The sequence below is a fragment of the Ornithorhynchus anatinus genome, chromosome 3, assembly GCF_004115215.2.
Source record: "Ornithorhynchus anatinus isolate Pmale09 chromosome 3, mOrnAna1.pri.v4, whole genome shotgun sequence".
Taxonomy (NCBI): Eukaryota; Metazoa; Chordata; class Mammalia; order Monotremata; family Ornithorhynchidae; genus Ornithorhynchus; species Ornithorhynchus anatinus.
This window is the reverse complement of record NC_041730.1, coordinates 19,027,610-19,043,143: the sequence shown is the minus strand read 5'-3', so window position 1 is coordinate 19,043,143 and position 15,534 is coordinate 19,027,610. Positions and strand designations below refer to the sequence as shown.

The 15,534-nt window shown below is 50.1% G+C and overlaps 1 protein-coding gene and 1 non-coding gene across 2 annotated transcripts; one reads left to right on the top strand and one right to left on the bottom strand.

Annotated features, from left to right (window-relative positions):
* Window positions 1-7,325: 7,325 nt before the first annotated feature.
* LOC114810952 lies at window positions 7,326-7,463 on the bottom strand. The gene has a single exon (XR_003758641.1). It is a non-coding gene; the product is annotated as a small nucleolar RNA SNORA7 (small nucleolar RNA).
* A 3,876-nt stretch (window positions 7,464-11,339) lies between these two features.
* LOC100091794 (olfactory receptor 9I1) lies at window positions 11,340-12,281 on the top strand. The gene has a single exon (XM_001520526.3). The coding sequence runs from the start codon at window positions 11,340-11,342 to the stop codon at window positions 12,279-12,281; it is 942 nt and encodes a 313-aa protein (XP_001520576.2).
* The last annotated feature ends 3,253 nt before the right edge of the window (window positions 12,282-15,534 follow it).

Sequence of the window (15,534 nt, the reverse complement as noted above, 5' to 3'; positions counted from 1 at the left end):
TCAGAAGGTCTTGTCCCTGAGAGAGCCAGACAGATATCAGGGGCTGGCCATTCCAGGACCGTCTCCCCTCACTGCTTTCAACATCCTCTGGGGGATCCTGCCTGGGACAATGGGGAGCTGATGACTGCCGACTGATTCCCGCTCCCAGCCAGAGCTGAATGACCCTCTCCTGGAGGGCTGGGACACATTTCCTCACTGCTGCCTTGATCCTTTGGGGGATCCCACCTTGGGGCAATGGGGCGCTGAGGCCTCTTGACCGATTCCGCTCCCGGCTCCCAGACAGAGCCAAACGAACCTCTCCTAGGGGGCTGGGATGTATTTCCTCTGTAAGGCTACAGTGAAGGGCATCGGATGGTAAATTGTTCTATTTAATTGCTGCCTTGAAGGCTCATAAAATCGAGAAATAGGGCAAGGTCACAGTGCTGGTGGTGGTGATGGGATGTGGGGAGGGGAGAACAGGGGCCACTTGGAGGAAGCTGAATTGCCTGTTGTTTTTGAAGTCTTTCCCCTGCTTTCCCAGTTATCGGGGAATGGCGATTTCTCTACTGACAAATAGCTACACTTTCCTTCAGTTTAATCACCCCGAGAGGTACAGACTGGCTCGGGCTCCATTTTGTTTCTAAATATTTTAAACAGGCGGCCCTGGGTTCTAATCCCGGCTCCGCCTCTTCCTGTGGTAAGACCTTGGGCAAGTCGTTTAATTTCTCTGTGCCTCAGTTTCCTCTTCTGCAAAAGGGGGATTAAATACCTGATCTCTCTCCATCTTAGACTAACAGGGCCTGGGTCAGGGATTGTGTCCAGACTGTTTCTGCTATATCCACCCTGGTACTTAGTACAATGTTTGGCACATAGTAAGCCCTTAAAATATTATTATTATCATTATTATTACTGCTACTAGTAGGAATAATTTTACAAGTTCACTCGGGACTCTTCTAAGTAACCACATGGGGTCACTCTTCTACTGAGTAAAATACATTTTTTCCCCTTAGGACCTTAACAGAGCAATTTAGAATCGAACAGCAACCATATAATGTTTCATCCGGTCGCTCTTCCTAACTAGAGGCACGTCCCAAATCAGTCATGAAATGTCTGTCAGATGTTGGGGGCAGCAGTGGAAAGAGCCCGGGCTTGGGAGTCAGAGGTCATGGGTTCGAATCCCTGCTCTGCCACTTGTCAGCTGGGTGACTGTGGGCAAGTCACCTCCCTTCTCTGGGCCTCAGTTACCTCATCTGTAAATTGGGGGTTAACTGTGAGCCTCACATGGGACAACCTGGTTACCCTGAATCTACCCCATCGCTTAGAACAGTGCTCTGCACATAGTTAGCGCTTAACAAATGCCAACATTTATTTATTCGGTTCAGGTTAGGTTTCAATAAGGTTCCTCTAGACTGTAAATTCATTATGGACAGGGAACCTGCCTGCTACCTCTGTTTTACTGCGCTTGCTGTGGGGAGGGAGTATGTCTGTTATATGGTACTCTCCCAACTGCTTAGAACAGTACTCTGCCCATAGTAAGCGCTCAATAAATACCACTGATTGAAAGCGATTTAATTAAATCCCCCAGAGCATCGGGTGCAGCACACATCCTTCTAAGCATTAGCTAGCCCTTGAATTTTGGGTTACGATCCATCGACAGCCAATCAATCGTATTTATTGAGTGCTTACCGAGTGCAGAGCACTGTACTGAGAGCTTGGGAGAGCAAAATCTAACGGAGTTGGTAGACGTGTTCCCTGACCACAAGGAGCCTCCAGTCTAATGGGAAAGATCACGGAATAAACTATCTTGGGTCTTTTTGGCGTGAACCTGGCACTGCTCGCCAATGGCGTTGTTGCCTTTAAGATATGAGACAAGGCCTGTGGCAGAGGCAAGTTGAGATTTGCCAGCGGGAAGAGACCATGGGAATCTGCTCTGGGTGATGTACAGTGTTTGGGTGACAGCTTTTAAGAGGGCAAAAATTCAGGAGAAAGAGAGGTCACTTCTGGAAAAATTACCTTTCCACTCTTTCTATGCTGACATTCTACCTACATTCATTCAGTCATTCAGTGATATTTATTGAGTGCTTACTGTGAGCAGAGCACTGTACTAAATGCTTGGAAAGTACAATTCAACAATAAAGAGAGACAATTCCTGCCCACGCCGGGTTTACAGTATGGAAGGGAGGACACAGGCATCAAAACAAGTAAACAGATATTAATATCAATACAATTATAGATATGTTCATATACATACAAGTGCTGTGGGGCGGGGAGGTGGGTAGAGCGAAGGGAGCGAGTCGGGGCGATGGGGAGGGGAGGGGGGCTGAGGACAAGGAGGGCTAAGTCTGGGAAGACCTCCTGGAGGAGGCGAGCCATCAGTAGGGCTTTGAAGGGGGAAAATATGTTTGTTTGGAGGATTTGAGGAGGAAGGGTGCTCCAGGCCAGAGGTCTACGGTGGGACGGGCAAGAACGAGGCACAGTGAGAAAGTTAACACCAGAGGAGCAGAGCGTACGGGCCGGGCTACTCATTCCGTCTGTGGTTTTTGTTTCTTCTTGTTTCTCTTCTAATGCAATGTACCTCTGTGGAAATTGTCATCTGTTTTAATTTCATCATTTGGATTTGAATCTAAGAACTGTTTTGAAGAAACAGTCTCCCTTTCGATGTCCCCTGGGACATCCATACCCAACTTGTGATAGTATTCCCTCCGTTTTCTTATTTCAGCTTCTTGAAGGCCTGGCACCAGTTTGGAACCAGTGAGCCTTTGGAGTCGACCAAGGTGTTGCCCTCCTGACCTTTCACCAAGTGACTCGAAGGTTCGATTCAATCAACTGATCGATCAATCCGTGGTATTTACCTCGTGCATACCGTGTGCAGAGCACTGTACTTTATGGTCAGGGAACGTGTCTGCTATTTCTGTTGTATTGTACTCTCCCAAGAGCTTCACACAATGCTCTGCACACTGTACAGGTCACCCAGGATTAGAATGAGGCTCCGCCACTTGCCAGGATTAGAACCCAGGTCCTTCCAGGCATCCCACGCCCGTGCTCTATCCACTAGGCCACGCTGCTTCTCTGGTGTTTGGGAAGCGGGGTCCGGTCCACTTACCGAGTCTGGCACCCGCCCGGGCGGCCCTGAAGACTGCCACGGCTCTAACGGTTTGGGGCAGAGGAGTGACGTCCGATCGCCTCCCCGTTCACCCCACTTCCCCCGGAGCCCGTGCATTTTATTCCCAGATCCGTGAGAACACGGGCGCCGGGTCTGGGCTGCGGAACTTGGCGGCAGGAGCTGTGATGGGGGAAGCCGAGCGCTGAAAATGGAAATCCCGCCCATAGAAGCATCAGCTTCTTTACCTCTACCCGATCATGGAGGTGCCAGATGCTCACTGGCTGATTAACCTCCCTCTAGACTATAAGCTCGTTATGGGCAGAGGACACGTCTGCTAATTCCGTTCTAACGAACTCTCCCAAGCGATTGGTACAGTGCTCTGCGCAGAGTAAGCGTTCGATAAATACCACTGATCGATTGATTGGAAACACGGATGGTGCAGTCCGCCCCAAAGAGTGCCTGGGGTAGGGCCCAGGTTGGGGCGTGGGGCAGCCAGTGAACGGCAGTGGGCAGAGAAGACAGAGCGCCAGGGAGGAGAGAAGGAGAGAGCCGAACCTGGACTGGTGGGCTTTGACTACGGGAACCTGCCGGTGCCGGATGAAGACCCCGAGGGAGGACCGAGTGAAGAGGGAGAAGGGCAAACTGCCGGTTGCCAAAGCCGGCCCCAAAGGCTCATCTTCGCCGAGCACGTCAGCACCGGGCCCGCTGATCAGTGGGTCACTAGTCCTCCCGGCACTCGATGCAGGCAGCAGTGACTCGACTCAATCGATCGGTCAATCAAGTTGTAGTTAGTGAGCCTTACTATGTGCAGAGCACTGTACCATGAGAAGCAGCTTGGCTTGGTGGAAAGTGCCCGGGCTTGGGAGGCAGAGGTCATGGGTTCAAATTCCGGCTCTGCCACTTGTCAGCTGTGTGACTGTGGGCAGGTCACTTCATTTCTCTGGGCCTCAGTTACCTCATCTGTAAAGTGGGGATTAACCGTGAGCCTCACGTGGGACAACCTGACCCTGCATCTACCCCAACACTTAGAACAGTGCTCTGCACATAGTAAGCGCTTAACAAATACCAACATTATTATTATTACTAAGCACTTGGGAGAGTCCAAAGCAACAGAATCATCAGACACATTCAGTCTAAAGAAATAGAGCCCTGACTCCCTGAACTTGCAGTGAAGGAGCGGGCGAATTTTGACCTGGTGGCTTGCTCAAGAGGAAGATAGAAATCTATAAGATAGAAATCTTTTTCCCATCTTTTCATTTCCCTGTTTCCATCATTCCCAATTCATATTAATGTCTGTCACCCCCTTTAAAAGCTCGTTATGTGCAGAGAACGTGCCTACCAACTGTCATATTGTACTCTCCCAAGTGCTCAGTACGCGAGAAGCACCGTGGCTTAGTGGAACGAGCACGGGCTTGGGAGTCAGGGGATGTGGGTTCTAATCCCAGCTCCGCCACCCGTCTGCTGGGCAACCTTGGGGGAGTCACTTAAGTTCTCTGTGCCTCAGCTGCCTCATCTGGAAAATAAGGATTAAGTCTGCGAGCTCCACGTGGGACAACCTGATTACTTTGTATCTACCCCAGGGTTTGGAACAGTGCTTGGCACATAGTAAGCACTTAACAGATACCATTATGTAAGTACTCAATAAATGCCATTGAACGATCGATTGATCAAGTTGCCCCAGTTAGGAAGTCTGAGAGCTTGTTAATTGGCAGCTTTGGGCCCGATTAGAGAACCCGAATCCGAACAATTACGCTAACAGGAGATCCTCTTCTCCCAGTGCTCTCTCCTGAAGTTTTCTAAGATCTGGTTAGGAGTGTGGAATCTAGAGACCTATTAATTAGGTGTCCTACGGGAGATCCCAAGTTAGAATCTCTCTTCCTGGGATTATGAAATCAACATAAACGTGCTTTCCACGGTGACCCGGTCAGCCTACGTGGAGATAAAAAACTCGGTCCCAACCCAGGTAAGTTCTGTTCATTTGAAGGTTGGAGAGGGTATATACCCCAGTGCTTAGAACGGTGCTCGATGCGTAGTAAGTGCCTAACAGATACCATAAAAAAAGTCAGTGATCAAAATGGGAAACAGCCGTAAACATAAGCGTAGACAAGCGCTTAACAAATGCCATTATTTATTATTATTATGTTTATCCCCAAGTGCCTTTTCCTCGTTGTGAACAGAGAACGTATCCACTAAATCTGTGGTGTTGTACATAGTAAGTGCTCAATAAATACCATCCTTTCATTGACTGAATGCAAGAGGAGGAAGAGACAGAGCCAAAAATTAGAGCATTCAAGAAAACTCAAGGTCCTAAATTTGATTTCATTCACACAGGTGAGTGGTATTTTTTATCTTATTGTGCTCTCCCAAGCACTTCAAACAGTGCTCTGCTCACAGTAAGCACTCAGTATGTACCACTGATGGACTGATTTTTTCTTCACAACACTGCTAATGGGATCTGGAGGTGTTTTTTCTCCATTTACTGGCTGCCTCGTGGGCTTGTCTCCTATTTCCAACACCAACCCTTGTCCTAGATGGCCCCGCTAACTCCTCAGCTTTGAGGATTCCAGTCTTGGAACTCGGCCGCTCCGGGGAGTCCTGCAGAAACAGCTCCTGAATTGCACCTCTGGACTATCCTTCACTCCTCCTGACTCGCAAGGCGGCTCAGGCCTCTGCTTCGGTGGGAGGGGCGGAGGCGGCTCGCTGCCCTGTGGAACGTTCTAGAAGAAGGATGCCAGAGACCCTCGTATCCATGGAGGTGTGGGCTGATCAAGGAGGTTTGATTTGGGGAGAAATCAGGACTAGCCCCATCCTCTTAGGTTCAGAGAAGATAATCAGCCAAATTCGGAGTGCCCAAATTATCTCATCTCCTCCTGGAGAGTCACGGTGACATTAGTTCCTGTTGATCTTCTCTATTGCTGCGTTCAATTTTCCTGGTTCATTCATTCATTCAATAGTATTTATTGAGCGCTTACTATGTGCAGAGCACTGTACTAAGCGCTTGGAATGAACAAGTCGGCAACAGATAGAGACAGGCCCTGCCCTTTGACGGGCTTACGGTCTGATCGGGGGAGACGGGCAGACGAGAACAACGGCAACCAATGCCCCTGGTGCGGAAGGGGCGGGTGATTGATGGAACGGGGTCTCCCTTCTCTACTCTCTCTATTTTTTATGATATGCTTTAAGCTCTTACTATGCGCCAGGCACTGTACTAAGCGCTGGAGTGGATACAAGCCAATCACGTTGGACAGAGTCCCCGTCCCACATGGGGCTCACAGTCTTGATCCCCATTTTACAGGCGAGGTAACTGTAAGTGAAGTGACTTGTCCAAGGTCACTCAGCAGACAAGTGGACAAGCCGGGGTTAGAGCCCAGGTCCTTCTGACTTCCAGGTCCGCGTTCTATCCGCTGGACTAGCAGCTTGTGGCCTAAGGAAGCCTCTTCCAATAGTGAGATAAAATCATTTGCAGAATTTCATCTGGTTATCTTATATCTAGGCAAGGGCTTAGTAACAGTGCGTGGCACAAGGTAAGCACTTGACAAATTCCACAGTTATTATTATTTTCCACCTGTGTTTCAATGCTGGTCTGTTTTTCAAGTATATGTGAGCCCGTTGTTGGGCAGGGATTGTCTCTATTGGTTGTCGAATTGTACTTTCCAAGCGCTTAGTACAATGCTCTGCACACAGTAAGCGCTCAATAAATACGATTGAATGAATCTCTGTAATAATGTTGGCATTTGTTAAGCGCTTACTATGTGCCAAGCACTGTTCTAAGCGCTGGGGTAGACACAAGGGAATCAGGTTGTCCCACGTGGGGCTCACAGTCTCAATCCCCATTTTACAGATGAGGTAACTGAGGCACAGAGAAGTGAAGTGACTTGCCCACAGTCACACGGCTGACAAGTGGCAGAGCCGGGATTCGAATCCATGATCTCTGACTCCAAAGCCCGTGCTCTTTCCACTGAGCCACGCTGCTTCTCTGTAACATCCAGGTGGACTACTGTTGATCACCTCTTTGTTTCCTTTTACTCACTGTTGTCTTATGCTGTCGAGTCGTGTCTGACCCATAGCGACGCCATAGACACATCTCTCCCAGAACGCCCCACCTCCATCTGCAGTCGTTCTGGCGGTGGATCCAGAGAGTTTTCTTGGTCAAAATCCAGAAGTGGTTTACCATCGCCTTCTTCCACGCAGTAAACGTGAGACTCTCTCCCGTGCCGCTGTTGCCCAGCACAGGAGAGTTTTGACTTGTAGCAGATGGCCTTCCACTCGCTAGCCACTGCCCAAGCTAAGAATGGAATGAGGAGGCCTCTGCTTGACTCTCCCTCCCATAGTTCAGACTGGTAGAGCACTGGAAACTCTCCAGGTGCGACCCTGAGAGGGATTCTTTTTAATAGCTGTGACATAATTCTTCTAGGTAAAATAGGAATCCAGAGGGGAATGCCCATTTTATAAATGGGAACACTGAGGCACAGTGTCTAGAGAAGCAGCGTGGCTCCGTGGAAAGAGCCCAGGCTTGGGAGCCGAAGGTCATGGGTTCGAATCCCGCCTAGGCCACTTGTCAGCTGTGTGACTGGGGGCAAGTCACTTCACTTATCTGGGCCTCAGTTACCTCATCTGTAAAATGGGAATTAACCGTGAGTCTCACGTGGGACAACCTGATGACCCTGAATCTCCCCCAGCACTTAGAACAGTGCTCTGCACATAGTAAGCTCTTAACAAATACCGACATTATTATTATTAGTCCCTGGTCATATATTGAGTTGACAGAAAAGGGAACTAGGGTTTGATGGATTTTTTTTTAGCGTAGTTCTTAACTTTACCTCTGTTCATCCCTCGGGGACTGGAGCAATGGGCTCTGCTGATGTTCGTCTTCCCCTCTAGAATTTAAGCTTGCTGTGGGCACGGAACGTGTCTACCAAGTCTATGTTGTACTTGCCCAAGAGCTTAGTTCAGTGCTCTGCACAGAGTAAGCACTCAGTAAATACCAATGATTGATTCCTTGAAGAAGACCAAGTTTAGAAGGAATCACGGTTCTATGGGGAGGATCTACACTGTAAATTTCTCGAGGCCGGGGACCGTGTCTTCTGACTCTTTTGTACTTGAGAAGCAGAGTGGATAGACCACGGGCCTGGGAGTCAGGAGGACCTGAGAAGTGAAGAGACTTGCCTAAGGTCACACAGCAGCAGACGACTGGAGGAGCTGCTATTAGAACCCAGGTCCTCCTGACTCCCAGGCGGACCTGGGTTCTAATAGCAGCTCCTCCAGTCGTCTGCTGCTGTGTGACCTTGGGCAAGTCTAGTCACTTCTCTGGGTTTCAATGTCCTCATCTATAAAATAGGGCTTAAGACTGGGAGCCCCACGTGGGACGGGATCTCGCAGCTACCTCAGTGCTTAGTACAGTGCCTGGCACCTAGTAGATGCTTAACGAATACCACCGCAATTATTATTATTGCTCTCTCAAGCGCTGAATGCATTGCTCTGTACACAGTAAGCGCTCGCTAAATGCCACCGATGATTATGCGTTTGAAAGAGAAGGACGGAACTGTGGAAGGCGGTGAAATTGGCTCAGAGAAAGACACTCGCTTTGTAAAATAATGCAGAGTATCTAGTACTGAGCACAGTGCAAACACAGTGAAATCAACTTATCAGTTGCAACTTCCACTGCCCCAATTCTGGTCTGTTGGAATTTAGTAATCTTCCGAATCAGCCCCAATCAGAACTGTGGTATTTGTTAAGCACTTTCTATGTTCCAGGCACTGCCCTAAGCGCTGGGATGGATACAAGCAAATGGGGTTGGACCCAGTCCCTGTCCCGCATGGGGCGCAGGGTCTTAGTGCTGTGAATTTCCATTTTCTTCGCTTCCCAGTTGACTGATGGCAGAAAGCGGCCACTGACTTCCTCATGGTGGGAATTCTGCTACCCTGAAAGCCCCTCTGCATTTTGACCGATCAGGTTCAGAAGGGTCGCATTCCCCCATGCCCCTACTCCCCCTGGCAAAGTTCATCTCTGTCAACTCCAACAAATGTGTACTTCTTCTGTGTTGTGGGCAGGGATCCACGGGTGCAGCCTGATAGACGATTTAGATTCTAGGGAATATTCTTAGTCCTTGTGCCACTCTGCCCCTTGGAAGTGCTCTTGTGTGTGTAAGAAATCTGATCTAAGCTCCCCCTTTCCTCTTGTCCCACTCCTTTCTGCATCACCCTGACTCCCTTTATTCATCCTCCCTCCCAGCCCCACAGCACTTATTGTACCCATCTGTAATTTATTTATTTATATTAATGTCTGTCTCCCCTCTTCTAGACTGTAAGCTCATTGTGGGGCGGGAATGTGTCCGTTTTTTGTTGTACTGTACTCTCCCGAGCGCTTAGTACAGTGATCTGCACACAGTAAGCACTCAGTAACTACGAGTGATTGATATTCTGTCACCAGCTTCCCCAGCCCTTAGTCTATCCTTAAGCACAGCGGTCTCTAATGGTAAAGGATCGACTACAATGATAATAATAATAATTGTGGTATTTGTTAAGTGCTTACTGTGTGTCAAGCACTGATCTAAGTCCAGGGGTAGAAACAAGATGATCATGTCGGATGCAGTCCCTGCCCGACATGGACTAAGTAGGAGGGGGAACAGGGTTGAATCCCCATTTTGCAGATGAGGGAAACTGAAGCACAGAGAAATTAAATGACCTGGGTTCTAATCCCAGCTCTGTCACTTGTCTGCTGTGTGACCTTGGGAGAGTCACTTAAGTTCTCTGTTCCTCACTTACCTTATCTGTAAAATGGGGATTAAGACTATGAGTCCTCTATGGGGCAGGGATTGGGTCCAACCTGATTAGCTTGTATCTACCCTAGATACAAGCTAATAGAGGAGCAGCGTGGCGCAGTGGAAAGAGCACGGGCTTTGGAGTCAGGGCTCATGAGTTCAAATCCCAGCTCTGCCACTTGTCAGCTGTGTGACTCTGGGCAAGTCACTTAACTTCTCTGTGCCTCAGTTCCCTCATCTGTAAAATGGGGATTAAGACTGTGAGCCCCACGTGGGACAACCTGATTCCCCTGTGTTTACCCCAGCGCTTAGAACAGTGCTCTGCACATAGTAAGCGCTTAACAAATACCAACATTATTTATTATTACCCCAGTGCTTAGTAGAGTGCCTGGCGCATAGTAAGTGTTTAAAAATCACTTGTGCTTAGTACAGAGCGTTGCATTCAGGTGTTTAATAAATATTCACCACTAATAATAATAACAGTAATGGTATTTGCTAAGCGCTTACTTTGTGCCAGGCACTGAACTGAGCACTTGGATAGATACAAGCAAATCCAGTTAGACACAGCCCCTGTCATTTCACTCATTTCGTCGTATTTATTGCGCGCTTACTATGTGCAGAGCACTGCTGTCCCATGTGGGGGTCACTGTCTCAACCCCCATTTTACAGAGGAGGTAACTGAGGCACAGAAAAGTGAAGTGACTTACCCAAGGCCACACAGCAGACAGGCGGTAGAGTCGGGATTAGAACCCATGACCTTCTGACTCCCAAGTTCGTGCTCAATCCATTCGGCCACACTGCTTCCCGTGCTGCTTCACTACTACTTTGACTCCTGGCTGGGATCTTCCTGGCAATGGAGAGGAGTGAGATGTAACCGGAGTTTTCTCAGTCAGCTCTAATCTTCCTTCTGGCAGCTGATGATTTTAGTTGTATCTCAGAAATTTTGGGATATTTTCACATTTGCAAGTGAGAAAAAATGTTGGCATGAAGTCACCAACTGGTTTTAGATTTCTGCCAGAACTCTGCGCTGAGTGGCACCATTTCCTAAAAAGAATATAGATGATAGCTCTTTTTAAAAAAATGATAATAATCACTGTTATTATTATATTTGTATAATGCTTATTCTATGCCAAGCACTGTTCTAAGTATCGGGATAGAGATGAGATTTTTTAAAATTGTATTTGTTAAACTCTTACTATGTGCGCAGCACTGTTCTAAGTGCAGGGGAAGAGGGAAGTTTATCAGGTTGGACATAGTCCCTGTCCCACATTTAAGTCAGAGGGAGGAGGATTAAATCCCCACCACACAGATGAGGAAGCTGAGAAATCGAAAAGTGAACTGACTTGCCCACAGTCATACAACAGACAAGTCATGTCCTCTGACTCTCAAAAAGGTGAAGTAGGTGGGACTCGCTCCTCTGCAGAGAAACCATCCTCCTCTTCCACTAGGTCGACGCTTTTCTCTTTCTTTTTCATCTCGGTAGATAACCCCGGCCCGATGGCCGAGAACGGCACCGAAGGGACCGAGTTTCTCCTAACGGGTTTCCCCGGGCGGCCGGAACTGCAGAGGGTCCTCTTCTGGGTATTCCTGGTCCTTTACCTCCTCACCCTGGGGGGCAACCTGGGCATAGTGGGGCTCATCCAGGCGGACGCCCATCTCCAGACACCCATGTACTTCTTCCTCAGCCACCTCTCCCTCCTGGACGCCTGCTACACTTCGGTCGTCGTCCCTCAGATGCTGGCGGCCCTGAGGTCCGGCGGCGTGTCCGTCACGTCCGGGCGATGTGCGGCCCAGTTCTTCCTCTTCACGCTGTGCGCCAGCACCGAATGCTTCCTCCTCGCGGTCATGGCCTACGACCGCTACGTGGCCGTGTGCCACCCCCTCCTCTACGTCGCCATCGTGACCCCCCGGGCCCGCTGGGCGCTGGTGTCCGGGGCTTACGGGGGGGCGATGGTCAACACCGCCATCCGCACGGGCTGCACCTTCTCTCTCTCCTTCTGTAAGTCTCACCGCGTGGACTTCTTCTTCTGTGACCTCCCTCCCTTGCTGAAACTGTCGTGCACCGAGACCGGGGCCCGGGAGCTGGTCATCTACCTCCTAGCTTTCTCCGTCATCACGACCAGCGTGACGGTGATCCTGGTCTCCTACCTGTTCATCGTCAAGGCCATCCTGTGCATCCGTTCGGCCGGCGGGAGGGCCAAGACCTTCTCTACCTGTGGCTCTCACGTGACCGCCGTGGCTCTGTTCTTTGGGACTCTCGCCTTCATGTACCTGAAAGGCAATATGGGCCAGGCCCTGGAGGTGGACAAGGTGGTATCCGTGTTCTACACCGTGGTCATCCCCGTACTCAACCCCGTGATCTACAGTCTGAGGAACAAAGAGGTGAAGGAGGCCCTGAGGAAAATTCTCCAAAGGACCAAGATCGCGCAAGGGCCGTAAAAGGTCAAGTGCGTCGATTGAAAACGTTTCTCTGGCTCCGGCGGCTAACGGGTCCCGTCCGTCACCTCCACGGGGCTCACGGAAGGTCTTCCTCGAACGGATCCCGGAGCCGGACCGTCCCGGGTCCGAGTCACGCTTTCACAGGTCACACGCTTCACCTCGTTGCGGTTGGCTTGCCCGGACTCTAGCGACCTGTATTCATCTTTCAAATGTATTTCATTTTTCTTCCCTGGGTGATGATTACAAAAGAATCCGGGGCTCGACCCGTGGCTGGAAGCGGGCCTAAATTGGCGGGGCTCTGTGGTGTCAAATGGGCCTGGAAGAGAGGGACTTTCTGCCAAACCCTACCAGGGCAGGAGGCATTACTGAATAAGACTAATTATGATCCTTGTTAAACGCTTACTCTGTGCCAAGCCCTGGACTGAGCTCTGGGTTAGATATCAGACAATCAGATTGGACAGAGCCCCTGTTCCACATTGGGCTGATGGTCTAAAGAGGAGGGCGTAGGATAGAATCCCCATTTTGCAGATGAGGAAACTGAGAAGAGAGGTGATTTACCCAAGTTCACACAGTGTGCAATTGGAGGAGCCAGGATTAGAACCCAGGCCCTCTGACTCCCAGGCCCCGGGGCCCTTTCCACTAGGCCACCTTGCTTCTAAGCTCTGGTTACCTCACGAGGGCAAAGAACAGGAAAGAATGAGCACCACAGAGCTCTCGGATTTGACATCCGGGAACAAGATGTCAGCCCTTCTCCCAACCTGACTGTCCTGTCAGTCAGCCAGTCATATTTATTGAGCGCTTATTGTGTGCAGAGCACCGTACTAAGCGCTTGGGAGAGTACAATAACAAATATAATGGACATATTCCCTACCCACAGTGAGTTTACAGCCTAGAGGTCACCTTCGGGACCTAAAAAGGGATAACTTCACAGACCAGATACTGTTAATAATAATAACAATTGTGTTATTGGTTAAGAGCTTACTAGGCGCTAGGCTCTGTAGTAGGTGCTGACGTGGGTCCAAGCAAATCTGGTTGGACACGGTCCCTGTCCCAAGTGGGGCTCGCAGTCTCAATCCCCATTTTACAGATGAGGTAACTGAGGCACAGAGAATAATAACGTTGGTATTTGTTAAGCGCTTACTATGTGCAGAGCACTGTTCTAAGCGCTGGGGTAGACACAGGGGAATCAAGTTGTCCCACGTGGGGCTCACAGTCTTAATCCCCATTTTACATATGAGGGAACTGAGGCACAGAGAAGCTCTCACGGCTTTGACTACCATCTCTACGCAGATGACACGCAGATCTACATCTCCGCCCCTGTCCTCTCCCCCTCCCTTCAGGCTCGCATCTCCTCCTGCCTCCGGGACGTCTCCACCTGGATGTCTGCCCGCCACCTAAAACTCAACATGAGCAAGACTGAGCTCCTCATCTTCCCTCCCAAGCCCGGTCCGCTCCCAGACTTCTCCATCACCGTGGATGGCACGACCATCCTTCCCGTCCCGCAGGCCCGCGATCTCGGTGTCATCCTTGACTCGTCCCTCTCGTTCACCCCACACATCCTATCCGTTACCAAGACCTGCCGGTTTCACCTCTACAATATCGCCAAGATCCGCCCTTTCCTCTCCACCCAAACGGCTACCTTACTATTACGGGCTCTCGTTATATCCCGGCTAGACTACTGTGTCAGCCTTCTCTCTGACCTCCCTTCCTCCTCTCTCGCCCCGCTCCGGTCTATTCTTCACTCCGCTGCCCGGCTCATCTTTCTGCAGAAACGATCTGGGCATGTCACTCCCCTTCTTAAACAACTCCAGTGGTTGCCTATCGACCTCCGCTCCAAACAAAAACTCCTCACTCTAGGCTTCAAGGCTCTCCATCACCTTGCCCCTTCCTACCTCTCCTCCCTTCTCTCTTTCTACCGCCCACCCCGCACGCTCCGCTCCTCCGCCGCCCACCTCCTCGCCGTCCCTCGGTCTCGCCTATCCCGCCGTCGACCCCCGGGTCACGTCCTCCCGCGGTCCTGGAACGCCCTCCCTCCTCACCTCCGCCAAACTGATTCTCTTTCCCTCTTCAAAACCTTACTTAAAAATCACCTCCTCCAAGAGGCGTTCCCAGACTGAGCTCCTCTTCCCCCTCTACTCCCTCTGCCATCCCCCCTTTACCTCTCCGCAGCTAAAGCCTCATTTTCCCCTTTTCCCTCTGCTCCTCCACCTCTCCCTTCCCATCCCCACAGCACTGTACCCGTCCGCTCAACTGTATATATTTTCGTTACCCTATTTATTTTGTTAATGAATTGTACATCGCCTCGATTCTATTTAGTTGCCATCGGTTTTTACGAGATGTTCTTCCCCTTGACGCTGTTTAGTGCCATTGTTTTTGTCTGTCCGTCTCCCCCGATTAGACTGTAAGCCCGTCAAACGGCAGGGACTGTCTCTATCTGTTGCCGACTTGTTCATCCCAAGCGCTTAGTACAGTGCTCTGCACATAGTAAGCGCTCAATAAATACTATTGAATGAATGAATGAATGAAGTGACTTGCCCAGCGTCACACAGCAGACAAGTGGCAGAGCCGGGATTAGAACCCATGGCCTTCTGACTCCCAGGCCTGCGCATTATCCACTACTTCATGCCGCTCCTCTGATGACACCACCATCCTCCCTGTCTCACAGCCTTGACTCATCTCGCTCCTTCAATCTTCGTATTCAGTCAGTCACCAACTCCTGTCAGTTCTACCTCAATAATAACAACGATAATAATAATCATTATGGTATTTGTTAACCACCTGGGCCAAGCATTGTTCTAAGCGCTGGAGTAGATACAAGATAATCAGGTTGGACAGAGCCTGTCCCACCTGAGGCTCATAGTCTAAGTAGGAGGAAGAACAGACTTTGAATCCCCATTTTACAGATGAGGACTCGGAGGCATCAAGAAGCCAAGTGACTTGCCCAGAGTCACACAGCAGGCAAGTGTCAGATCAGGATTAGAACTCAGTTCCTCCGACTCCCAAGCCTGTGGTCTTTTCACTAGTCCAGGCCGCTCCCCGATACTTCACAACATTTCCAGAATCCACCCCTTCCTCTCCATCCAAACCGCTGCCGGGCTGGTCCGAGCACTCATCGTATCCCATCTTAGCTACCGCATCGGCCTCCTCGCCGACCTCGCTGACCTCCCTGCCTCCTGTCTCTCCCCTTTCCAGTCGATACTTCACTCTGCCGTCGGGATCATCTTTCTGAAACACCTTTGAATCCACAGTTGGC

What these genes read in the sequence shown, in the direction of transcription:
- LOC100091794 (XM_001520526.3), top strand. Translation starts at nt 11,340, where the DNA reads ATGGCCGAGAACGGCACCGAAGGGACCGAGTTTCTCCTAACGGGTTTC.